Below are 26,794 nucleotides of genomic sequence, written 5' to 3' on the forward strand. Positions count from 1 at the left end.
TCAAAATGTTTCAATACCAATGACAGGAATTGTGTTTGAGGCTATACTTTCCAGTATGGTATGTAGGCATTAAAACAAAGCAAGTGAAGGTCATATTGTTAGTGTTGTTTGAACTGCCTGCTAGATGTCTTTGCTGTTATTGCACTTGTTTCTTCTAGATTCTCTGTCTTCTTCTTCACCACCTCTTTTTTGTATTTAATGATGATATTTTGGGTGTGATTTATTTTTCAGTATGCTGACCTAATTTTACCATACATTTTACACATCCTTTGTTAATAACAGGCATTTTTTTTAATTATACTTGTAATCCAAAATCATTTGTTAGTTTTTGGTACTCCAGGAATCAGCTGGGAGACTGGGATTGGGGTGCCTGGATAATACCTTTTTTGTAGACCCTTCCCACAAGGAGCAACGAGGCCATTTGTTTAATAAGAGGGCTGCATTTCAGCAGGGAGGGGAAGAAAATGATGCTGAAAAAAATCAATTCTTAGACATGGCAAAAGCTATTTTTGTTACGGTAGTAGCTCCTACAGTTCTTCAGCTATTATTTCCCCATTTGTTTAATCCCTTTTCAGACACTGTCATACACTTTCTTAAGTTTAACCAGTTTCAAAATGAGTCCTGGTGGTGGTGGTGGTGTTGCTCAGGTGCTGAGACCAATTTTATAGAAAGATATGTAATCTTTTTAGGGCTGGTTGTTTTATTTCTTGGGGGATGGTGTGAGACATAATTTTTTCATAGATTCGTAGGTTCGTAGGTGTGTACTAGGCTAATGGCCGTGTAGCCTTTACAAGCTTAGCCCATAGACGTGCCCTGGTATTATGCCGCCTGACATTAGTTCCCACTGGAGTGATCGCTGTGGTGAACTTTCTATTACCCAATCACTCATCAAGATTTCTCTTGAAGAGGAACAGCGAGGTGCTCTGCTTGACATGTATGGGAAGTCTGTTCCAGAGGCTGGGCAGTCTCTGGGTGAGGAACATGTCCTTCCAGCATGTTCTGTTGATTGTGATAATGAGGTTGAGGTCTCTGGAGCATGTGGTGTGGAGGGATTGGGATTTCTTTAGATGTAGAATTTCTAACAGACCTTGGTCAGACATGGCTTTGTAAATCATGCAGAGATCGTCTCTAAGTAGGCGATATGAGACAGAGAATAGCTGGAGTCTTTTGAGTCTGTTCATGTAGGACATGTGTTTAATGCCTAGGATCCTCTTCGTGAGGTACTTCTGTGCCCTCTCCAGCTGTAACGGGTGTCTAGTGAGATACATGCCAAATGGGGCATTATACTTAATGATTGGTCTAATGAGGGAAGAGTAGAGAGAGACAATGACCTCCTTCTTCCTGGATGCAAAACCCTTGCTAAAGAATTGTCATGTAGAAGGAATTTCTGATCACAGTGGCAATGTGGTGATTGACCTGCATCCCCAGATCTGTTATAATGCCTTCAGTGTTCATTGGGCTCCTGTCAATGTGGGAACTGAGTTTTTACCAAAGGGGATCATGACGCATTTTCTGGCATTAAGCTTAAGGCCATGGTTTTGACACCAGTCATTCGTCTCAGTGAGGCCTTTCTGTAGGATGTCTGCATCACTTGAGAAGATAATAATGGCTCCCAGCTTACAGTCATCTGTGAACTTGGTCAGCCAGAGTCCCTTTGTGTTGGCTTGGACGTCTGAGAAGTAGATGCCGAACAGGAGAGGACCCAGGACCAATCTTTGTAGGACTCCACTTGTGACTGGTCTTCAGTCTGACTTGGAGTCCGCTACTTTCACACTGTGTGTTCTATCTGTGAGCCAGTTTGTAACCCACCTAGTGATATAGGGGTTGATGCCTAGTTTGGTGAGTTTATCAGTAATTCCTGAGTGAGGAATGGTATCAAAGGCCTTAGCCAGATTGAGGTAGGCTGTATGCACTGCCTTACCTTCATCCACAGCCCTGGTGACTGATTCAAAGAAGTCAACCAAGTTGAGGAGGGATGATCTCACTTTCACAAAGCCAAATTGCGTGTGGTCTAGAGTTTGGAGATTTCCTATATCTTTGTTAATCAGGTCCATGATGATGCACTGCCAAGCTTTACATATCAGACTCGTCAGGCTAATGGGGCAAGAATTCCCAAGGTCTGTAGTCGCTCCCCCTTTATGGAGAGGGATAACTTTAGCAGTGCTCCATTTGGTAGGGACAAAGCCTGAGGTGAGGCTGTGACTGAACAGGGCACACAGATGTGGTGCCAATTCGCTATGTAGTTCATGTATAACACAGCCAGGGATATCATCGGGTCCCATGGTAACTGTATTCATGGCCTTGGACAATGCAGCTTTAACCTGTGCTGCAGTAGTGCTGGGTGCTTGGCATTCTTCTGGTATTGTGATTGGTCCTTTGGGGGGGGGGTAAAATTGGCACTGAATCTGTCGGCCAGTATGTTGGCAATATCTGTTGGCTCAGTATAGGAGGTACCATTGTGCAGTAACGCAGAGCAAATCTGGATATTGCCACGGAGGTTCTTGATATAACTATAGAAGGCTTTGTGATTATTGTTAGTGTCTGCCGCAATTCTGCCTTCATAGCTGCCTTTGGAGGATTTGATGAGGGATCTCAATTTTTTGTTGAGGCTAATAAGGGAGTTTTTCCAGTCTTGGGGCTTCACCTTTTTCTGCAACAGTTTCTTCCTTCTGTTATAGAGTTTATTAATGGCAGGGGACCACCAGATTGGTTTAGTTTTTTTTGGAGGAGAGCTTCTTGGTTCTGTTGGGTATGTCTAGTTCCATGCATTTATGTACATGTTCATACAGCACATCGGTGTATGATTCGGCAGTCATGCAGTTATTTTCCATTGGCATGGGTGCCGTGAAGTTAACCACCTATGTTTTTAGGAGCAAAAGTCAGGTTTGGAGAAGTTTTTCAAGGTGGTTAAATTTCGGGGGGGGGTGTGGGTGAGATGTGGATTTCCATGGTGATTAGTTTGTGGTCGGATCTAACCAGGGAGGAATTGACTTTTGGTGTAGAGCAGTGGTTGCCCATGGTAGTAATAACCAGGTCAAGGATGTTGTTTCCTCTAGTGGGGGTCAGAATTAGCTGGCCCAAGGCACTGGAACTGATGAATTCCAGGAAGCGTTGGGCCAGTGTATTGGTGCTTGAGTAGTTTTTCTAGTTGATGGAGGAGTAGTTGAAGTCTCCTAGTGTAAGAGTGCTGGGTGTTTAGGAACATGGAGTGAGAGTCTAGGGACACGATTGGGGACCTGTAGCAGGCAATGACCTGGATTGCCGTCTTAATCAATGTTAGTTGTACCTGAAGTATCTCAGATGCATTCTGCTGGGCTACTATTTATTTATTTATTTTATTTTACATTTGTTTACTGGTCCAGGTTAATTTACAGTAGAGGCCTGGGGAGAAAAACTCCACATTTACATAACAATTAGACAGAAATGTAAAACAGATAAAGAGAATATCAACAATATATGAAGTAATAAAAAAAATATATATATGGTTACCATGGTTACCTTGGGAAATGTCATGCTAGAGATAAAGAAATTAGAGTTGTGGTAGTGTAACATATATACACTAAGTATACTAGGAAGGAAGGTATATGAAGTAATAAAAAAAAACAATTAGTTACCAAGTGAAATGTCATGCTAGAGATAAAGAACTTAGAGCTGTGGTACTGTAGCATATATATAGTAAGTATACTAGGAAGGAAGGTATATGACGAAGGAAAATAAATCTTATGCAATACATGGACATAGCCAGGTGTTCATAAGATGTGATTTAAGTGAGTTTTTGAACAGTGTGGTAGTGGATGCAGAAGTCAGAGAACGGGGGGGGGGGGGGGGGCTATTCCAGGTTCCAGATATGGTGTGGGAGAATAGGGCTTACCCAGCATTATTGTTAGCCCTTGAGATACACAGTAGTGATTTGTCAACAGACCGGATAGAGCCATTAGCTTTGTAGTGAGTGAGAGGTTGACTTAGCGCTGGGGTTTTATCAGGATGTTTCAGGATGTTATAGGCAATGCTTAGTTGGTGGTAACTGAGTAGCTGAGGAAGTTCTAGCCATTGTAGGCCCCTTATAGTCTGACAGTGCTGAGTTCTGAAAGAGGAGTTGTTAGCAAACTTGGCAATTTTATTATAGCATGGATCAAGTTTCTTAAGATCAAGTTTTCTGTTCAGGGTAAGAATTGGTGCTCTGTACATTAGTGTGGACAATAGATGAGTTTGGGCTAGGGTGATTCTTGCCTGATCTGAGAGGACATTTTTGTGTCTGTATAATGTTCCCATTTTTTTGTGTACTTTTTTGATGGTTTGGGAAGTATAGACATCAAAGAGGAGGTTTTTGTCAGTTTCTACACCAAGGAGTTTAGTATGGTTTGAAGGAGAGATGGTAGTGTCATTTTTGGAAGTGATGGCAAAGGAAAGTGGGGAAGTTTTCAATTTATTGGGGGGTGAATAGGGGCAATTTAGTCTGGTTGGGGTTTAGAATGAGTTGGATAACAGTAATCTATTTCTCCACAAAGGTAAAGGATTCCTGAGTGAGATATTATGGTGAGAGATGGGGCAGAGCAGATTAGAGTTGAATCATCTGCATACTGGATGAGTGTGGCATGTTGGGTGGAAGTATGCAGATTGTTGGTGAAAACAGAAAAAAGAAGTGGGCCCAGTATTGAACCTTGTGGCACTCCAATGGTAGTAGGTAGTAAGGGAGATAGTGTGCCTTGACATTGGACAGATTGCTGCCTGCCCGATTGATAGTTCTTGAACCAGGTCACAGTAGAGGGGGCAAAGGATAGGGAGGCTAGAGTATCTAGTAGTAAGGAGTGTGAGACCATATCAAAAGCTTTGGAGAGATCTAAGAATATAGCAGTTACAAAGTTATTGTAATTTCTGTTTTGGTTGACCAAACTAGTAAAAGAGAGAAAGGCGGATGTTGTACTATGGTATGGCTGGAATCCATGTTTTGTGGTGGAAAGTTTATGTGTGTTCAGGAATTGCATAACCTGGGAATGAATACATTTCTCAAGTAGCTTAGATAAGAGAGATAGTATGGCAATTGAGCAGTAATCTGAGAAGTCAAAAGAGTTGCCACCTTTATGAAGTGGAATGATATATGAAACTTTCCATAGATGAGGGATATAGGCTTCCTGTACTGAGCGGTTGATAAGGATAGAGACAGGATAAGATAAGGATTCAGCAGCTAGTTTTAGGAAGTTGGCAGGTATACTATCAGCTGCAAGGGTGGTAGGTTTAAATTTCAGGAGGGCTTTTTAAATTGTAGAGGTGGGAACAGGAGAGAGGGCAAAGGAAGGAATGTTAACTGGACATTTGGTTAGGGTATGCTTATGGTTGTTTTTGGATAGTTGGGTCAATAATGTCAGAATAGATTCAGTGAAATGGTGATTAAATTGGGAGGCTATGCTCTTGCTATTATCGGTGGAGCTAGGAACTGGAGTGGTGGTTTTGCCTGGTTTTAGTAGGGAGTTGATAGTTTGCCAAAAGTTTTGAGGATGTTTTTGAGTATTTGCTTTGGGCACCAAGGAAATAGTTTTGTTTATCAAGTTTGGTTTGTTTCTTGACCTGATTTCTAAGTTGTTGGCAATTTTGTTTGGCTAGGGTAGTGTTATCCCTCTTCCAGATTTTCCAAGCCTTGTCTCTGGACTTTAGTAGGGCTCTTGTGTCCCTGCTTAGCCAGAGTGCATAGTTAGTCTTAACTCTTACCTTCCTTACGGGTGCTACACTATTGAGGACATTGGTGAAGGTACTATTGAAGTAGTCAACTGCCTGGTCTAATCCTAGGGTTCATAGAGGCTCCCAATTACATTGTTTTAAAATAGTGTTAAGTTCCAGAGGATTTAGGTTGCAGTTGCCTCTGATTTGTCTATAGGCTGTGGGCTTGGGTAAGTTGGTGCGTTTGTGTAGGAAAAATGTGGGAAGGTGTTCACTAAGACCATCTGGTAGACAGCCTGTATGGTAGTTTTGTTTGGGGCAATTGGTCAGTGTCCAATCAAGAATAGATTGTTTTTGGGATTTTTTTATCTACTCTAGTGGGTTCTTGAATGAGTTAAGAAAATCAGAAGAGGTTAATATGGTTAGTGAGATTGTTAGAGTTACAGTCTGACCAGTCAGTATTTAGGTCACCCAGTAGGATCGTTTCTTGTGGAAGGTTATCACTAGCCCAGTGTAAGATTTCTTCAATTATCGGGGAGTTATTTCCTGGAGAATTGTAGCAACAAAGTATGCTGATTCTTTTTTTGTTAAATAAATATAAGACTGAGGCTAAGGTTTCCGCGTTATGAAATTTAGGTAGAGGAGTTTGGGGAGGTTGGACGTTGAGTGTGTTTTTAAAGAGAATTATGACCCCACCTCCCTTTCTGCCTAGTCTATCTAGTCTTAAGATATTATAACCTGGGGGGAGGACTTCTTCATTTTGGGTGCTAGGTTTTAGCCATGTTTCTGTAATGGTCAGTATGTCAGGAGAGTAGTTGTTTATGAATGCATGTAGGTCAGGGAGCTTGTTAGATATACTCCTGATGTTGATGTTAAGAATCAGTAGGTCAGATGTCTATTTGATTTAGAGTATGGTTTTGAATGGTCCTGGGTCTGGGGTGTATGTCTCCTGAGATAAGTAGTTCCTTTGCAATAAATAGTATATGTTTAATTTTGTGAGCTATTTCTGTGTTGGATCTAAGTGATGTTATTCTAGTGTAGCATCTTGGCATGTAGGTTTTGTGTATGTGTAGTATTGTGCCATCACTGAATATTGTTTGAGCTGATAGAAAATTTATGTGGGTTTTTGTAAGTGTGGAAATATGAGTTGTATGGTATTTAGCGTTGTCCAGTGGTGTGTTAGTATGTGTGGGTGTGTGATGTAGGCTAGAGTTGTGGGAGCTAGCAAGAGAGATGCTAGCATGATTTGCATATTGAATAGTAGTGGTGTTTGGCTGTAAGCAGTAGAGTGGTTAAAGTAGACCGGTGGGTGTGAGGGTGTGGTCAGTTGGTAATATGTGTGTTTATCAGGCAGAGAGTCAGATAGGGGAAGTGGATGGAGAGAATCGTAAGAGGTAGGTGATTGGAGTAGGCAGTGGTCAGGTGATGACGGGTTAAAAATAAAAGTAGGTGTAGTGGGGGCAGGTGGGATATGGGGGCAGGGTAGGGTAGCGGAGTGAGCCGAGCCAAGCAAGGTGAACGTAGCGGGGCACCAAACTAGGCTGCACTCTTGTTTGCAGCGAGTGCACTTCACAGTGAGGGGAGATGACTGCAAAATAGAAGTATTAGTGTGTTTTAAATATGGTGCCATTGTTATCAGGCCCTTATATAACGTCTGTCCTATGCATTCCTAGTGAGGGAAGAGGGGATGGACTAATTGCAAGAGGAGTCCTGTGGGAGTGATTGACAGGTCTCTCAGCTAGATTCTGGAGGATGGGCAAGTCAAACAAAAACAATCAATTAACTCAAACTTTAGGTAAGTGATATGGAGAGAGTACCAAGAGAACAGATGAACTGCAGTAAGTAAGTGGCATTACAGTTCAAGGGGGGAACTAAACTAGCACAAGTTAATTATTTCTGGTGTTACTTAATTCTGGGATAGTGCAGTTTAGTTTGGAAGTGGATAGTAATTGCCATACAAAAATAATTTAATATTGACTGGTCACAGAAGAAACTGGGGAAAAAGGCACAGTTGGATGTAAAAGCCGTAGATAAAAATTCTGGCTTGTAACTCTGAGAGAGAGGTACAGTATCTATCATTGTCATCAATTAGTGTCTGAAATGGGGTCTTACAGTATTGAAGTTAGGAAAACTGGGCTAGCTAGACAGGCCTCTGCAAGTGTGTGTGCTTGAAACAACAAAAAACCTAAGTATATAAAGGCATTAACACTAAGTCTTTATGTTGAAAGTTAAGACATACATTGCTTCTAATATAAAGAAAAGTCTTGATTGCAGTGAAGCATTTTTAATATTTTCCCTAGAATTACACTTAAACTCAGCAATAGCACTATTCAAGTTTGGAGGATAGGGAGGAGTACACCTGCGACCTAAGATGTTTAAGCAGCTGTAATGGAGAAAACAAAAAATAATTAGGAGACAACCAGTTTACAAACCATAGGGCATTGCAGAGTGCTAGTAGCAGGCAGGAAGGGTACGTGTGTGTGTGTGTGGGGGGGGGGGGGGTAATTGGTAGCCAGAGCAGAAGTCAGCTAACAGGCAATATGGAGACACCACCACCTTTGAAGCTTCGGTCCATGTTTTGGGGCCGAAAGGTGTGGAATGAGTTATAGCATGGTAGCACAGGGGTGCTTTCTGCTGCTTTAAACCAGGTCTCCATTACAGCGCAAATGTCGATGCTCTCCATTTTGAGGAGTGCTTCGAGTGAATGCATCCTGAGATTTAGACTTCTAGCATTGAGCAGCATGACCCTCAGATTGCATTTATTTATAGCTGTTATGGTGGGAATTTGGTCTTTGGAACACTGCCTAAAAAAGGAACTATATGGGTGGCAAGAGCCTTTTCCAGTGCCCAGAAACCTAGGGGTGACAGATCCAGGCCATCTCTGGCAAAGCATCGAGGTCTGTCAGTCATGTCATCCCAAGCAGACAGATACTGGATCCCCTTGGAATGACACCAGAAACTTAGCCAATTGTTGAAGTCAGTCATTTTTTGTTTGTACTGCGGTATCATTCTGGGTGATGGTAGGATACTGCTCAGGGCTAGGGTCATACCTGCCTGGGCCACATAATCCGAGAGTTCCACCATGTCTCTTTTCATGTAGTCCAGGGAGGTGCATCTCAGGTCATTCACACCCACATGGACAATGACAGAGTCATACTTGTACTTGAAGTGGAGTGACCTGAGTGCGTGTGTTGTGTGTCGGATTCTGGCACCTGATAGACAGCTGACTGTTACCTTCTCCTTATTTAACCTAGTGAGTGGGACATCTGTGCGCTTCACTATTGAGTCACCTATGATAAGTGTATTGGGCAAGGTGTTTAGCCTTAGGGGCTTAGGTTGAGGGGCACACTGTGGAGGTGAGCTATGTGTCCTGTGGTTTGTGCTGTGTTGTAATGGTCGAGTGCATTTATGTCTTGGAAGTCTTTGTTGTTTGGGTAAGTTTCTATTTAGAGCCTCCGTGAAGGTGGGTGTGTGGTTTGTGTTTTTATGTGAGAGCTGTGATGGTGGGTGTTGGAATGCTATATGTTCCATGTGGTGTGGTGCAGGGGTTGACCTTCTCCTCTTGACCAGCTAGTCTGGTCTTGGCTGGAGAGTGCATAGCTTCCAGTCTGGTGATATAACTGCATCTCTCATAAGTCTGAGTATTGGAAGGTAAGAAAAGAGGGTTGTCTGTGCACGGAACAGTTGCTACACTGCCTCAGAATGCCCAGGTGTACCAGGTTAGTAGGAGAAAGCACAGGGAACTGCCCTTTAATCATGCCAAGAGGGCTGGTCATAACTACTAAGTACTGGAGCTATTTCCATGAAGAACGACTAGTGCTGATGGCACTTAGGTGTGCTACAGTAATTGCTACAAAAACCTGTTGTGGTGCAAAGCAATTAAGCTATTTGAAGTGCAAGAGCGAGAGAGAGAGAGAGACAGAACTAGTAAGATCTAAGGGAAAAACTGAAGAGCAGACTTTCTGGCACCAATAATAGTTTACCTCAGCTCTGCGCCGCTGCATGGAACTTAAACAGCGCAAACCCACGCAAACGTGGGCTTTTAAACCAGAAAGTTGAAAAGGATGTAGAAACTGCCCAAACGGCCAATAAACTACAATTTCTGGGCCAGAAACCCCTCCTCTTGTGACAGATAGGCTACCTAGTGCTTACCACTCCCATTGATAAGCTAGAAGGCTTCCCTTTAGCACAGAGAGGCTTGGGGGAGGGGTTCATAAGCTTACAAACAGTCCTGGAGAGAGCAAATTTATATCTGAACTAGACTAGTTACAGAAAAGGCGGGAAGCAAGCTTAGAACTTTTTTTTTTCAAGCTGTAAAACATTAATTTAGTCACCCTGAAGGTCCTTTCATCAAGCATCTTATAATCACTTGTATAAAGTCTGAATCATGTCTTAAGTACAGGAATGAAACTGTAAGAGTGAGGCAGAATTAGTCTCAAACAGAAAAAAAAATATTAATGGTTTGGGAACAGTAGGTATGCTGGGCTTGTGATGATCTGTAAGCCAGCCATTGTCCTACACATTGCAACTGATTGGTGCCTTGAACATTAATTCTGTTGTTTAATAAATTAAAATAATTATCTGTTTTCCAGCCTGTGGAATAAGTTACCACTGCAGGTCAAGCAAAGTGTTACTCTGATGACCTTTTAAGCTAGTTTTGATGATTGGTTGGGGCAGACACAACTTTATGCTGTACAGCCCTGTTCGATTTGGGAGGTGAGCATTATAACGTGCTTGAAAAAGGTGGCACAACTTATAAGAATGTGTGTGTATGGCTAGGCATGTTTTGGTTTCCCAACATCTTTTGCCTTGTATTGTTTATGTTTTCCTAGGTGTTGTATGCATTTTTTCAGCACTACAGATAAATGCTAATGAAAACTATTCCCTAGGATTATGACCCTAAGATGTGGAAAGATCATGGGTGTACTTTGTTGGGGAGGATGATTGAAGTTTTTTTTTTTTTTTTTTTTTTTTTAAACTTCTTATCTGTTTTTGTGTTCAGAGTTGTAATTTCCTTTGTACTTGGACTTTTGATATAATTCCTGCAGGAGAACAGGTGACACTATGCCCCGATCTGCCAACATCTGGGGTTGTCATGACGGTTAAGGTGTTTAATACACAGACACAACACACAGGGTTTGACTCTGACATTTGAAAAAGAAATTGGCTAAACTTAAAATGGTCGACAAGGGCAGCTAGTCTTTTTGTACAGTCACACACACAAAGTGGGTATGCCTGCTGTGTTAATAATAAACAAGCATAATTGCTTTATGATTCATAGGTAAGCACTAGGCTTGTGGGTCATTTCAAACCTAACCAATTTCAAAGGTGAGACTCAAACCCTGTACCTGGTATCAGGAAGGCAAACACCTTAACCGTTATACCAACCCCCAATATTTCTACCGAGCTTTTATTGAGGTTAAGTTTAGCAGATTAGTTAGGAAAAGAAAGGAGGGGAAGGAAATCTGTGAGGAGTAAAATAGTGCAGTGAATACGAGACAGTAGTCTTCAGGGAGACATCCTCCAGACTTTTGCGCTCGCCTTACTTGAACAACTATCGTGAAAGGGGTTCCTTATTTTCAAGTTATCATTTGCAGCAGATGAAATAAAGTTCATCGTGTTGACAGAAGAAAGCTGGTTCTCACTCTCTTGCATTAATACTACATGATATATACCAAAATGGAGGAATATACCCTCATAACTTAATGGTGCATTTTAAAAGGCTGAGTGTGTAAATTTGGTCTGAAATATCCGTCAGAGAAGTAGAGCTGTGTACATCATACCTCTTGCAGAGTAAATTACAATATGCTGCCTTCTGGAATTTTTATAGACTGTACTATTGGATGTAGTATGTGACATTTGTGATTCTTAGTTGTAATGTTACTGCCTGCATCCAGTCAGCATGTCACTGGCTTTAATATTAGCATTATGTAACATTACATTAAACATTAGATGCCACTAATAAAACCGTTATATAACAATTCAGTAACACATTAGATGTAAGAGGACATTTTCTACCATAGATGCTGCTTCATTTCTGTGACATTTTGTTATAAAACAATGAATGTGTTTACAGTGAGGTACATTTTGTTTGACAATGCAGTGCATCAGGTTATATTTTATTCTTTCTGACTTGCTTTCATTTGTGTACCTCCATTTTAATAAGCACTGAGTAAGAAAGCACTGACGACACACAAACAAGTGCAGCTGTCTGTAGACGTCAGACTAGAGTTATCACAGTAATGAAACACTGTCCTCCTCGAGAATCCTGTGATTACAGACCTGTGACTAGGAATGTTCTCAGATGTTGTGTTGTGCTAAAGTTAGATTGTTTAGAAAATGAGTTGTTAAAATGCCTTCTGATATGTTCTGATGGTAGTCAGAAAGTACTGTAAAACCTAGGATGTCCTTCTATTCTCATGTTGCAGTATAATAACATGAGGGATCCTCTGCCTGAGGGCAACCCAAACATCCGGCCCATATACAAAAGCCTAGCCTGGCTGCTGTATGGTGCATGAGACGTCACACGCAGTGACCATAAATCGTGGGCCATAAATGTGATGCCGCATACACAGACCTCGGTACTTCTCTGCTGCCAGTTGAACGTCAGCTCACTCGTTCTGCTCTGGGCAAGTGACTCCTGAAAAGATAAGTACCCTGTTGGGGAATTTTTCTCTTTTTCTCTGCCAGCTTAGGTTGCTGTATATTTTTTCCCTTAGTTGAATCCATCCATATCATCTTGGAAGGGAAAATGTAAGTGTGGTTGATAAATTCCACAGAAAGACAGCCAGAATCCCTGCTTATTCTGCTCAGGGCCTTCCCACATCTACAAAGCATGCTCCATCAACCAGTGTTTGTTCCAAAAAATACTGTGCAGCTGTCTTGCAGCCCTAAAGGTTTTTGTTGAGAACCAATGACTCAAATGCCTTGCCTTAGGAATGGAATCAGAACCGTGCATCTTGGCAGACCCATTGAAAAAGAAGGCCAAAGTAGATAGGCCAGATACAGCGACTGCCCCTCTGAATACGGATGTCCTGCCAGCGGTCGGTTTAGGGGCTGAGGTGCATTTGCTAGGCTTGGCGACTTCAGTGGGTACTGCTTCAGATGCCTCCCTTGTTTCTCCAGCCTGCAAGTCTGCGGAGGTACCAGCAACTTCGGCCTCCGCTGTTGGGAGGGAACCAAGTTCACACGAATGGATAGTGTTACCATCCATTCCCGAGGAAGGCACTTCTAGTCCTCAACTGACATCAGAAACTAGGCCTTCACCTAGTCTGCTTGGACTTAAGACTCTTTCTCTGAAAAGGAAACAGAAGTCTAAACATTTGTCTCCTCCATAAGAAGATTTGCCTGATTGGCAGGCATTTTCCCAATATCTCTTTCAGGTCTTTTTGGCCCTGAGTCCTTCTTCATCACAGACTCCTGCTGCTCTTCCAACCTTGAGCCCTAGGCCTGTTTCTGCTGGCCCACTGCCACATCCACAGATACATGATGAGGATTCTTCTTCTTCTTCTGATGAGTCTCTGTCCTATGCTTCACAGTTGGCTTCTCCCTTGGAATACTGTTCTCCAGATAAGGATTCCTTGGAAGGCGATTCCCCACCTAAGGACATCACCTTGGAGGAAACTATTTCCAAAATGAGGGAATACTTTAAATGGGATTCCACATGAATGAAAGAAGTACAGAAGAGGTATTACGAGCTTCTGCAGATGGAATCTCCCTCAGCTATTCCTCCAGTAATCCCAGCCTATTTGGACACCTTTCCCTCAGCTTCCAAGACTCCAGAGTCCCAGCCACCTGCCCGTAAAAGACCCAGACAGGTGCTATAAAGTTCCTGATTACTTCAAATTCCAGACCCAGCTGTTATTGCTATCTCAGCAGACAAACAGTCCAGACAGTTACCCTCCTCTTCCCTACTGCCATCGGGTAATGGGTCCAGATAGTTACCCTCCTCTTCCCTACTGCCATCGGGTAATGGGTCCAGACAGTTACCCTCCTCTTCCCTACTGCCATCGGGTAATGGGTCCAGACAGTTACCCTCCTCTTCCCTACTGCCATCGGGTAATGGGTCCAGACAGTTACCCTCCTCTTCCCTACTGCCATCGGGTAATGGGTCCAGACAGTTACCCTCCTCTTCCCTACTGCCATCGGGTAATGGGCCCAGACAGTTACCCTCCTCTTCCCTACTGCCATCGGGTAATGGGTCCAGACAGTTACCCTCCTCTTCCCTACTGCCATCGGGTAATGGGTCCAGATAGTTACCCTCCTCTTCCCTACTGCCATCAGGTAATGGGTCCAGACAGTTACCCTCCTCTTCCCTACTGCCATCGGGTAATGGGTCCAGACAGTTACCCTCCTCTTCCCTACTGCCATCGGGTAATGGGTCCAGACAGTTACCCTCCTCTTCCCTACTGCCATCGGGTAATGGGCCCAGATAGTTACCCTCCTCTTCCCTACTGCCATCGGGTAATGGGTCCAGACAGTTACCCTCCTCTTCCCTACTGCCATCGGGTAATGGGTCCAGACAGTTACCCTCCTCTTCCCTACTGCCATCGGGTAATGGGCCCAGACAGTTACCCTCCTCTTCCCTACTGCCATCGGGTAATGGGTCCAGACAGTTACCCTCTTCTTCCCTACTGCCATCGGGTAATGGTAGCAAAGTGATGGACAGGTTAGGAAAGAAAATTTATACTTCTTCAACCCTGGCCTTTAGAGCCATTAATTACCAAACTCACATGGTAAAGCACAACTTAGACCTAGTTTCACAAGCCATGAATCTGCTGTCCTCCATTCCAGATTCTCCCACCAAATCACAAGTTGCCGCTAAACTTTCTGTGGCTGCACAAGTCACTAGACACTCCATTAAATGCAGTTGTATTGCTGCAAAAACATCGGCTAGGTCAGCTGCATCAGCATCAGCCCTTTGCGGGTACTTCTGGCTCAGGCTACAGCCACTGCCAGATGACTTCAAAAACAAGATTATGGATGCCCCTCTTGACAGTAAGTTCCTCATTGGAAAACAGTCAGCAGAACTGATTAAAAACCTGCAGGAGAAGAGCAAAGATCTGCAGGACCTCAAGCACCTCTTTGTCTCAACAGTGCCTAAGTTTCACAGAAACTACCCTGCCAAACCAAATTTTGTCAGGAAGGCCTCTGCACCTCCTACCTCCAAATCTAGGAAAGGTGTCAGGAAACCTTCCTGTTCCTGACCTAGCACCTCTCAAACTAATCAAAGACAGCCCTTTCCTGACATTCTATCAATGCATGACTGTCAAAACCCCCTTCCCCTTTCTGCCCACCTCTCTCACTGTCTTCCCCTGTGACAACATATCACCTCAGACAACTGATTCTGTCAATTGTGGAAAAAGGATATTTTATGACTTGGCAGGAAAAACTCCCCAAAAGGTATTCCCCTCCAACCAAAAAAACAACTCCCATCTCATCCCTCAAGCAATTCAAGATCTGGTCCTACAGGGCACACTAGAAATGGTGCCCCCAGGACAGGAAGGTCAAGGCTTCTATTCCAGGCTTTTTCTAGTCCCAAGAAAGGATGGCCCATGGAGACCCGTCCTGGACCTGTCTCTTCTAAACCCTTTCTACATGTACCCACTTCCTGCATGCTGTCCCTTCAAACCCTTCTTCCAGTCTTGATACTCACTTCCTTCCTGGTCACTGCAGACCTGAAGGAAGCATGTCTTCACATCCCTGTTCAACCAGCCTTTCGCAAATTCCAGCATTTTGCAATGCAATCAGTTTACTGCCTTGGACTTTGGTTTATCTACAGCACCAGGGGTATTTACAAAATGTCTAGCTCCCGTAGTGGCCTTTTGCAGTACAATAAGCATTCATATCTTCCCCTACTTGAATGACCTCCTCATCCAGGCAGAGAATCCAAGTACCCTGCAAAGGCACATTCAGTTCACCATTTCCCTCCTTGAAAGCCGGGTTTTACAGTGACCTTCCTCAAGTCCTCCCTTACTCCTTCCCAAGACCAGATTTTCTTGGGTTGCAGAATAAGTACGGATTTGATGAAGGCCTTTCTCCCACTGACCAACTTCTTTCAAAAACTACTCCTACTCAACTGCATTTCAGCCAGGGAATTCCTTTGTCTCCTGGGTCTGATGGCAGCCACTCTCCCCATGTTGCCTCTTGCCCAGCTACACATGAGGAAGTTTCAATGGTATTTGAAGAATGTCTGGTCCCAGCAGGCCCATCCACTAGAGTTTCAGATGCCCTTCCTTCCCTGTCTAAATAAAGAAATCAAATGGTGGATTCAGCAAATTCATCTGAATCCAGGGCTTCCATTACAGGCTCTCACTGTAGTTCAACAGATGTACACAGATACATCAGATCTGGGGTGGGGGGGCCACTGTGAATGGACTCAAGGTGCAGGGCCAGTGGGACCCCTACCTTTGAAAAACACATCAACATCAGGGAAATGACTGCCCTTATCCTAGCCCTGAAGACATTCCTTCTTCTCATACATCCAGGTCTCCTCAAAATCTTTACAGATAACACCACAGTCCTGTGGTACATCAACAAGCAAGAGAGAACCAATTCTTACTCTGCAGACTGGCCATGCAAACATGGGAGTTAGCTACCCTGTCCACTGTAACACTACAGGCAGTTTGCATCTCATCACAAAACAATGATCAGTCAGATGCTCTTAGCAGATCATTGTCTCAAAATCACGAATGGCTGTTGCACAGAAATGTTTTCCTGGACATAGTCCAATGGTGGGGTACATCACAGATAGATCTGTTTGCCTCCCCTCAGAACAGACAACTACAGCTATTTTGCTCAAGGTCCCCCTCCCCACAAGACTGGAGAGTAGATGCCTTCACAATTTCCTGGAAGGGGATGTTTCTGTATGCATTCCCCCTTCCCTCTTATACAGAAAGTCCTGCAGAAAATTCAGCTGGACAAGCCAAAAATCTTGCTGGTAACCCCCTTTTGGCCAAGGCAGCATTGATTTCCCCCTTCTTTTGTCACTAGCCAAGGGCAATCACTACAGGTTGCCTCACAAGGTGGACCTCATCACACAACAGAAGGGATCTCTTATCCACCCACACCTGCAAACTGTCAGACTAACCCTGTGGGTGATAAACTTTTCATCCCATTTAGACACCTTTACTCAGAGGACGTTCTGTCTGTCCTGCAGGAGGCCAGGAAACCCACTACCAAGAGATCCTGTTTGTCCAAATGGAAAAGGTTCTTCACTTTATGTCTTCACAGACAACCAGAGACCTTTCAGGTGGATATACCTCTAGTTTTGTCTTATTTGTGTGAACTACTTAAGTCTTAACTTTCAAACTCTTCATTGAAAGTCCATTTGTCGGCTATCTCAGCCTGCTTACCTCTCAGTCCACCATTACTATCCAAATTAGAGGTGGAGCTCTTTCACAAAGGGGTCCTTCACATCAGACCACCAAGGAAACCCATCCATCCTCCTTTGGGATTTGAATTTTATTCTGGAAAACTGCATTACTGCAATCTTTGAACCAGCAGCTTCAGTCACCTTAAAAATGTGCACTTGGAAAACAGTGCTTCTTGTAGCCTTAACTTCGGCCAGAAGAGTCTCAGAGTTACAAGCACTCATGACTAACCCACCTTAACTGGGCATGCTCCACCTCAGTAAATCTAAATCCCTTAGAGCCACGTGCTTGAGGGACTTGAACCTCAGCACAGAAATGAATAGATCATGCTGGAGGATCAGATTCATAACCCAGAGGCTCCCTTCGCTCTGGAATAGAATTCCAATTCATGTTAGGCAGAGCACCTCACTGACTCTCTTCAAGAAGAATCTTGATGAGTGGATGAGGGATCGTAGGTTTGTCCCGGGGATTACTTCCGTGTCACTATTAGACAGAGGCACAGTAAACTAAACTTTAAAAAGGGTACAGTATACTCAAATCAAGGGGTGGCGTAAGCCAAACACAATTGGGCTAGGCTTATAAATGCCCCAGGGCAGATAGCCTAGTATGAACCTATGAACTCATTTTTCATAAGGATAGGGTCTCTCTTCGTACAAACCCCTCTTTCATGCCTAAAGTGGTCACTGAACTATCCCTTAACCAATCTATTCACTTACCCACTTTCTTTTCTTCCCCACAGAATGACAGTGAGAGAGTGCTCCATTCCCTTGTTGTTCACAGACAACTTAGATTCTAACTGGGTAAGACTAAGAACATCAGAAAGTCCAACAAGTTGTCTGTATCCTTTCACCCCAGGGCTCTGGGGAAAAGTGTATCCAAACAAACTATATCTTCATGGATTTCCAAAACAATATCTTTCTGCTACTCCTTCCATGGGAAATAATTACCCTACACAGGGATAACCCACTGAACCAGGGGTGTGGCCTCCTCAGGGACATTCTTCAAAGGACTAGCTACAACCACCATTTTAGAGGCAGCCACATGGTCTTCAGTCCACACTTTTACTAAACATTATAAACTGGACTACATCTCTAGAGCAAGGGCAGGATTTTCTAAAGTCATCCTCCATGGATTCTTGGAGAATGCACCTCTTCCACCTCCCATAACACATGTTGAGCTTTGGTACTCTCCTTCATGTTTAGAATACTGAACATGAGAATAGAAGGACATAGAATAGTTGTGTAAAATCTTACCATAACCGTAGATGTCCTTCTCTTCCATGTTACAGTATTCCTAGCCCACCCTCCTACCCCCTCTAGGACCTTTTCCCTTTCTGAATGGCATCCTTATCAGCTTACCTTAGACTGTTGTCTGACTGTGGCATTCAGTTCTGAGGTCTGTGCATGTGGACATCACATTTATGGCCACGGTTTATGGTCTGTGTGTGTGACATCCTACTCACCATATAGCAGCCAGGCTAAGGCTTTGTATATGGGCCGGATTCGGGTCACCCTCAGGCGGAGGATCCCTCATGTTAGAATACTGCAACATGAAACAGAATGACATATATGGTAAGATTTTACACAACTATTCTTTGTGTCATCATTGAAGAATTGTTAGGATTATCATTTTCAGTAATTAATTTTTTATACTAAAATGTTGCAAGGTAAAGTGCCATTGTCCTGTCTGCATTTATTTATGTGACCTGTGTACCTCTTCACCATGTATTTGAAATTTCTTACTACATTGTCCCTCTTCCTCCTTTTAGGCCTTCTGTTTCAGATGCTTGGTGTACTTTCTTCCAGGAAATATTTGCATGTCTATGCAGTATGATGACATGTTTGTGTTCTTTTTCTCAGACAGTCATAGCTATTGCAGTTTTCTTTATTTTCTAAGGAGTATAAAGTATTTGCAGAATGTCACCAGTTGGTTTGACTTGCAGGCATGATTTTTAAAACTGTATGTCAGTTTTTAACCTCTCTGGTATCCACCTTCCAGAGATAATGCACTAAGTGTGGACTAATTATGTGTGGTGATGAGCAAACGTCTTCTTTTGTAAGGTTCTTCTCCCTCATGTACCCTAACATAGTGAGTGTTGCTGTTTTCTTCGTATTCATCAAGAATAGTCACCAATGTTGCACACTCTTGGTACTATATCTTCACTATATGCTTTCTTGAAACACTTTTGCTTTTTGTATGCACTTCTTCTGTGCAGACTTTTTCATTTCAAATATTTTGTACTTTTCTGTTGAACATTTACAAAATTTACTGTAGAGTCTGTGAATAAAGAGTATATTATTTCATAACGGGATCCAGTCCTGCCTTGCTGACTTTAAAACATTTGTCCTTACGCTTACTTCGATTATGTCTGTTCTCAGGTGTTAATGTAAGCATTCCTGATCATCATGAAGCCCCACCCCTCACATCTAGTCAAATGGCAATCGTTCCGGATGTGGAGGAGTTCCAGCTGGTTGACCTTTCAAGGCGATTCCTGAACTATGAGTCTTTCTGGTTGTTACCCAGTCAGTTTCTGGGAAATAAGGTAAGTGTACAACGCTTAAACATAGATACAACAGCAAGGTTATAACTGTTCCATAGCTGAAATATAACTACTTATTAACTGTCTAAAAATTATAAAGATATGGAGAGTGTTTCATTCATTGTTGTGTGCCATCAGACTTTATGTTCACAAAACATGTTAACTTTACACAAAGATTTTAGAACTTAGTGTTTATACTGCATGAAACTTGGCTGCTAAGCAATCAACATATATCTGCCCAGCAGACATTCCCACAAATCTGTGCTAGTCTGCTTTAATTGTGTTCAGTGTTCTATATTTCAAACATACAGCCTTGCTATGCCTTCTAAAAGTTTTCCCTCTGACAATCCTAGAATCAAACACCCTTTCACCAATGAAATTGTTCAAAACTTGTTTAAACAGGGAGATGGTTTCCAGTTTACTGAACCTGAGCAATAAGGAACTGCACCAACAGCTAGCCCTAAAATAAAACAAATTTTCCTTTGTCTTTGTACTACAGCTGCCTAGATTCAACATATGATTATTTTTAGTTCCTAAATAATGTTTCAATCTAGAAAAATCCACACTAGCTTCATGTCCCTCTGAAAGTATAAATGTATGTATTACAATTAACCCCCCAAAAGAGTGTAGTTAATAGAAAAAGGGATAATTATTTCAATCATTTCTAATACCCCTCAAACCTCTTATCTGCAAGTGAAAAAATGTTGTTTTCTTTCTTGTCTTTCCGTTTGTAGACCCACCATATTCAATCATTGGTCATATAATTACCTTGACTATTGACAACAAAACATCTCTATCCCTACTCACAATAGTTCTCAATACATTTCTAAGTTCAAATTAATACCTTTTGGTAACATCCCTTAAATAAGAATAAAAATTCAAATCTTTATCAAAATGTACAGCTAAATCCTTTATACTATTCCCCTCTTTAATCAAACAATTATTTATTTCATATGGATAGCAAGAAATATTTTTTCCAAAATGTATAATGCATGTCTTTTTCAAATTAAACTCCATATTATTGATTGTAGCCCATGAGATATTTCATCAAAGTATTGTGTAATTCCTCACGGCCTGTAATAACTGGTATCAGCAGCATATTCACATATCCATAGTATGAGTTGTAATAACTAGTATCAGCAGCATATTCACATATCCATAACACGACTTGTAATAACTAGTATCAGCAGCTTATTCACATATCCATAGCATGACCTGTAATAACTAGCATCAGCAGCATATTCACATATCCATAACACAACCTGTAATCACTAGTATCAGCAGCATATTCACATATCCATAACATGACCTTTAATAACTATCATCAGCAGCATATTCACATATCCATAACACGACCTGTAATAACTACTATTAGCAGCATATTCACATACCCGTAACATGATGTGTAATAACTAGTATCAGCAGCATATTCACATATCCATAACACGACCTGTAATAACTAGTAGCAGCATATTCACATATCCATAACATGACCTGTAATAACAAGCATCAGCAGCATATTCACATATCCATAATATGACCTGTAATAACTAGCATCAGCAGCATATTCACATATCCATAACACGACCTGTAATAACTAGTATCAGCAGCATATTCACATATCCATAACACGACCTGTAATAACTACTATCAGCAGCATATTCACATACCCGTAACATGACGTGTAATAACAAGTATCAGCAGCATATTCACATATCCATAACTCGACCTGTAATAACTAGTAGCAGCATATTCACATATCCATAACATGCCCTGTAATAACTAGCATCAGCAGCATATTCACATATCCATAATACAACCTGTAATAACTAGCATCAGCAGCATATTCACATATCCATAACACAGCCTGTAATATCTAGTATCAGCAGCATATTCACATACCCATAACATGACGTGTAATAACTAGCATCAGCAGCATATTCACATATCCATAATACAACCTGTAATAACTAGCATCAGCAGCATATTCACATATCCATAACACAGCCTGTAATATCTGGAAGATATCTTATGTAATTCCTCTCCACAAAGGTGGCACTTCCACAGAGCTCTCTAACTACAGGCCCATATCTATACTTTCCCCTCTAGCAAAGATAATGGAAAAATGTGCTCAGAAACAGTTCATGCAACACCTACTCGTCAACCACCTATTGGCTGATACCCAACATGGTTTCAGACCTCTCCATAGTACTACCTCAGCCCTTCTTGTCTTCTCTAATACCATAAACACCTATCGAAATAATAATAATATCTCATCTGCACTATTCCTGGATCTGTCCAAAGCCTTCGATATGGTGGATCATAAACTTCTAATCAACACATTGCATTCACTTTGTCTGGATACTATTGCCATACAATGGTTTAGTTCCTATCTATCTGGCAGAAAACAAGCAGTTTTATGGCAGACCAAACTCTCTAAGTTATTACCCAATACATTGGGAGTCCCTCAAGGATCCATTTTAGGGCCACTGTTATTTTCCATCTTTATCAATGACCTGCATACAGTCATACCTAATGCCAGTTGTATACAATACGCAGACGACTCAACTTTGATATACTCTGGTACAACCCCCTCAGAGTTACAATTATTAACCCAGTCTACTTTTAGCAAAATAGAAAACTGGCTCTCTAGTCGTCGCTTGATACTTAATCCTAAAAAAACAAAAATGTTGTTGTTTCCACCGACTAAAAGGTCTTGCTCCATCAACTTTACGATCCAAGCTAAGGATGGGACCATAATTTCTCCGGACCTTTCGACAAAATTATTAGGGGTAACCATAGACAACAATCTAAAATTTGATATACACGCAAACCAAATGATTAAAACCATCAATAAGAAGCTAGGCTCGTTTTATAGAATAAATAGCTTCTTGACCCCCCCAAGCCAAAATTGCCATTGCCCAGACTCACCTTCTCTCATCACTCTTGTACTCGTCCCCCTTACTTCACAACATAAGTAAAACTGTCATGAACAAGCTCTCCAATTGCTACAATCATATCGCTAGGTTTGTTACTGGGTCACCATATAGGACCCATCATTGTACCAATTTAGCCAAGCTCAATTGGACTGAGCTACCGAACCTAATCTCTTTCAACCTACTAGTCCTTACCCACAAAATTATATACAACCCCGAATATACTCCTTCACTCAAAAAGCTGCTTCCCCTTTGTAACAACCCACGGCCATTAAGGTCATCCAACCGTCTCCTAATCCAGACATTCAAAACTAACAACTCAGCTGGTGACTCCCTTCTCACCAACTCTGCAGGGAAAATCTGGAACAAACTTCCCCCTGATATTACCTCTCTCTCCACTTTAAGTCAATTTAAAACTAAACTAAAAACACACCTGGGTTCAATGCGAACTTGCCATTGTCTAAACCCTGGCTAATTAACTCTCTGTTTGAATTAGTGTCCAAGCACCTGGCTAGTATCCTACATATTCCTTATTATCCTAATCTTACTTACATCCAATATAAATTTGATGGAATAACTTATTTTGTTCTAGTTTAATATGTATAATTACTCTGTGATATTAATGTTTTTTTTTTACATGTCTGGAGCTTTTCTCCCCGGGCCTCCGCTGAAAATGGACATATATCCAGTCGGATCCTCCCGGTTAACAAATGTAAAATAAAATAAATAAATAAATAAAATAAAATAACACGACCTGAAATAACTAGTAGCAGCATATTCACATATCCATAACCTGACCTGTAATAACTAGCATCAGCAGCATATTCACATATCCATAACACGACCTGTAATAACTAGTATCAGCAGCATATTCACATATCCATAACATGACCTGTAATAACAAGCATCAGCAGCATATTCATATATCCATAACATAACCTGTAATAACTAGTATCAGCAGCATATTCACATATCCATAACACGACCTGTAATAACTAGCATCAGCAGTATATTCACATATCCATAAAATGACCTGTAATAACTAGTATCAGCAGCATATTCACATATCTATAACATGACCTGTAATAACTAGCATCAGCAGCATATTCACATATCCATAACATGACCTATAATAACTAACATCAGCAGCATATTCACATATCCATAACATGACCTGTAATAAATAGTATCAGCAGCATATTCACATATCCATAACACAAACTGTAATAACTAGTATCAGCAGCATATCCACATATCCATAACACGACCTGTAATAACTAGCATCAGCAGCATATTCACATATCCATAACCTGACCTGTAATAACTAGTATCAGCAGCATATTCACATATCCATAACATGACCTGTAATAACAAGCATCAGCAGCATATTCACATATCCATAACATGACCTGTAATAACTAGTATCAGCAGCATATTCACATATCCATAACACGACCTGTAATAACTAGTATCAGCAGCATATTCACATATCCATAACCTGACCTGTAATAACTAGTATCAGCAGCATATTCACATATCCATAACATGACCTGTAATAACAAGCATCAGCAGCATATTCACATATCCATAACATGACCTGTAATAACTAGTATCAGCAGCATATTCACATATCCATAACATGACCTGTAATAACTAGCATCAGCAGCATATTCACATATCCATAACCTGACCTGTAATAACTAGTATCAGCAGCATATTCACATATCCATAACATGACCTGTAATAACAAGCATCAGCAGCATATTCACATATCCATAACATGACCTGTAATAACTAGTATCAGCAGCATATTCACATATCCATAACACGACCTGTAATAACTAGTATCAGCAGCATATTCACATATCCATAACACGACCTGTAGTTACTAGTATCAGCAGCATATTCACATATCCATAACATGACCTGTAATAACTAGCATCAACAGCATATTCACATATCGTGTTTCACTGTTGCAGTCATCATCTGTGGGTTATCCCTGCTGTGGTAGCCCTTGGGTGGCCCGAGTACCAGAGTCATTGTTTTTCTGCATCGGCTGCTGTTGCCTGTAGTCTAATGTCAGGTCATCAGTGCTATAAAGCAAGGCAGTCATTGCTATTACATCAGTCTTTCTTGCCGTGGAGCCCGTAGCAGAAGCAGTTCACAAGTGTGCCGGTCGGTCGGTACCAGAGTTTGAATTTCAGCTGAAAACGTCTAAAGCTAAGTACCCTGTTGGGGATTTTTTTTTTCTTGCACTAACCGATGTCTGAAAAAGTTAATTGTTTGCCTGTGGAAAGCAGATCCCTCATCGAGACTTACATTCATACTGCATCACTTGTTTAGGCCCAGAACATGACGTCCCCCATTGCTGGGTCTGTGCCCTCTTTAATGCGAGATCCATTCGCTGTAGCGCTCTTATTGTAGACAGGTATTTTTGTCTTTCATCTTCACATTCTGAAATGGAGTCCTTTAGCCAACAATCCGTGGATATTCTGAAAAAATGCAGAGATAAAGATAGAGATAGACCACACAATGCTAAGCCTTCCGACAACTCTACCGCTAAGCAGGTCGTCAGTTCTCCGGAATTCAGTGAGGTGCTTTCAAAGCCCCTGATGCCCGATTCGATATTCACACAGGCCTCTACCAAGACACTTTCGGAGTCTGGTATGCTGCAGAAATATTCTTCATCTTCCAAGCCTTTGGCTGTCTCTGCCTCGGTTGGGTCCGGAGCTGCAACACAGGCACCGGCTTCCAAGGAGGCCTCTCGCACTACAGAATCTAGACAGAAATCAATGTCTTCTCATCTGACTACTATTTCTCTCAGACTGACGGTTACTCTTAGGGCTATAAGCCAGACCACTCCTAGAAAATCTGCTTCTAACCACCATCTTGCTTCTGCTCCACCACCCCAAGCCCAAATGCTTAAAATGGTGGAGGATCTCATTTCCCTTATTAGGGGTAGTCAGGCCACAGCTTCTAAAAGGAAAAGATATCCTTCCCCAGAAATTATGACAGAACAGGATTCTGAGGAATCTGACTATTCAGATTTTGATGAGGAACAACAGCCTCTGAATGCTTATGAGGATTCAGATGCAGAGGAATCCATTCCTTCTGCCTTCCCACCAGAAGTCCTTTCCTTTGGGGAAACCCTTCACAGCCTCAGGGAACATTTCCAATGGGAATCTCAGGATTTCCCCCAGTCTAAGAAAAGACTTTGAGAGTTTCTGGACCTGCCCAAGCACAGACCCTTGGCCATCCCTCCTATTTTAGAAGTGGTGGATGATGTTTCCATGAATCCAGCTTAGCTCCTGACGCCCTCCCACCTGCTCCCAGTAAACCTGACAGGTATTACAGGGTACCGGATTCTCACAAATACCTGCACAGAAATCCTGCTGCAGACCCAGAGGTCATTACACAAGGACAAAAAGGAGCTAAGACTAGTTCTACCAAGAATCCTGTTCCTTCTGACAAGGATTCCAGAGCTCTTTACAGATGGGGTAAAAGAGTATACACCTCTGCAGCCTTAGCTGTCAGAGCTCTCATCTGTCAGTTCCATATGTTAAAATATCAACAATATACTTTGGAACTATTAAAGCAAAAGATTTCAACCTTTCCTGATTGTGCCAATTCAAAAGAGTTAGCAGATTTACTGCACTCTACCTGTCAAGTGGCCAAACACTCATTACACTGTGGATATGATGCCCTAGAAGCCTCAAGCAGGGCAGCAGTGTCAGGATCTGTCATTAGGAGACATGCATGGTTGAAGGAACAACCTCTCCCCTGATCACATCAAGTCTAAACTAATTGATGCACCCCTGGATAAGGACCGCTTGTTTGGAGTAAAAACAGAAGAGGTGCTTAAAAAGATGGAAGACAAAGCAAAATCTTTGCAAACAGTTAAAGATTTCTTTCCGGTTCAACCTCCCAGATTCAGCAGGAACTTTCCCTCTAAGTACTGGTCCTTCCCTACAACTAGCAGACAGGAACAGACCACCCAGGCCCCTATCCCAGGGGCAGCAGAGAACCAAACAGTGGAGCACTTCCGCCCTAAAGGCAGGGAGTTCTAAGCCACCCTTCTATGGCAAAAACTCTCAATGACTCCCTCTCCCCCCTCTGCCTGTCTTTCACTCACCAAAAGCTAGGAGGAAGGCTCTCCCTCTGCAAAGAAAATTGGCTTTCTGTAACAAAGGACCAATAGGTCTTAAAAATAATTTTTCAGGGATACAAATTATCTTTCAACAAACTCCCAATTTCAAGCGGGTACCCAGACTTACCTCCAAATCATTGGGCAG

General features: G+C 42.0%; 1 protein-coding gene across 11 annotated transcripts in view; it reads left to right on the top strand.

Annotated features, from left to right (window-relative positions):
- The window catches only part of HSPG2 (heparan sulfate proteoglycan 2), a 2,126,006-nt gene that overhangs the window by 718,708 nt on the left and 1,380,504 nt on the right, over window positions 1-26,794 (top strand). For all 11 annotated transcript variants that reach the window (XM_044063227.1, XM_044063230.1, XM_044063231.1 and 8 more), the window contains one exon: window positions 19,406-19,569. In XM_044063227.1, the coding sequence (XP_043919162.1) occupies window positions 19,406-19,569 (164 nt within the window). The remainder of the gene's footprint in view (window positions 1-19,405; window positions 19,570-26,794) is intronic.

This window comes from Protopterus annectens, chromosome 2.part1, assembly GCF_019279795.1.
Source record: "Protopterus annectens isolate FY-2018-M chromosome 2.part1, PAN1.0, whole genome shotgun sequence".
NCBI classification, from domain to species: domain Eukaryota; kingdom Metazoa; phylum Chordata; order Ceratodontiformes; family Protopteridae; genus Protopterus; species Protopterus annectens.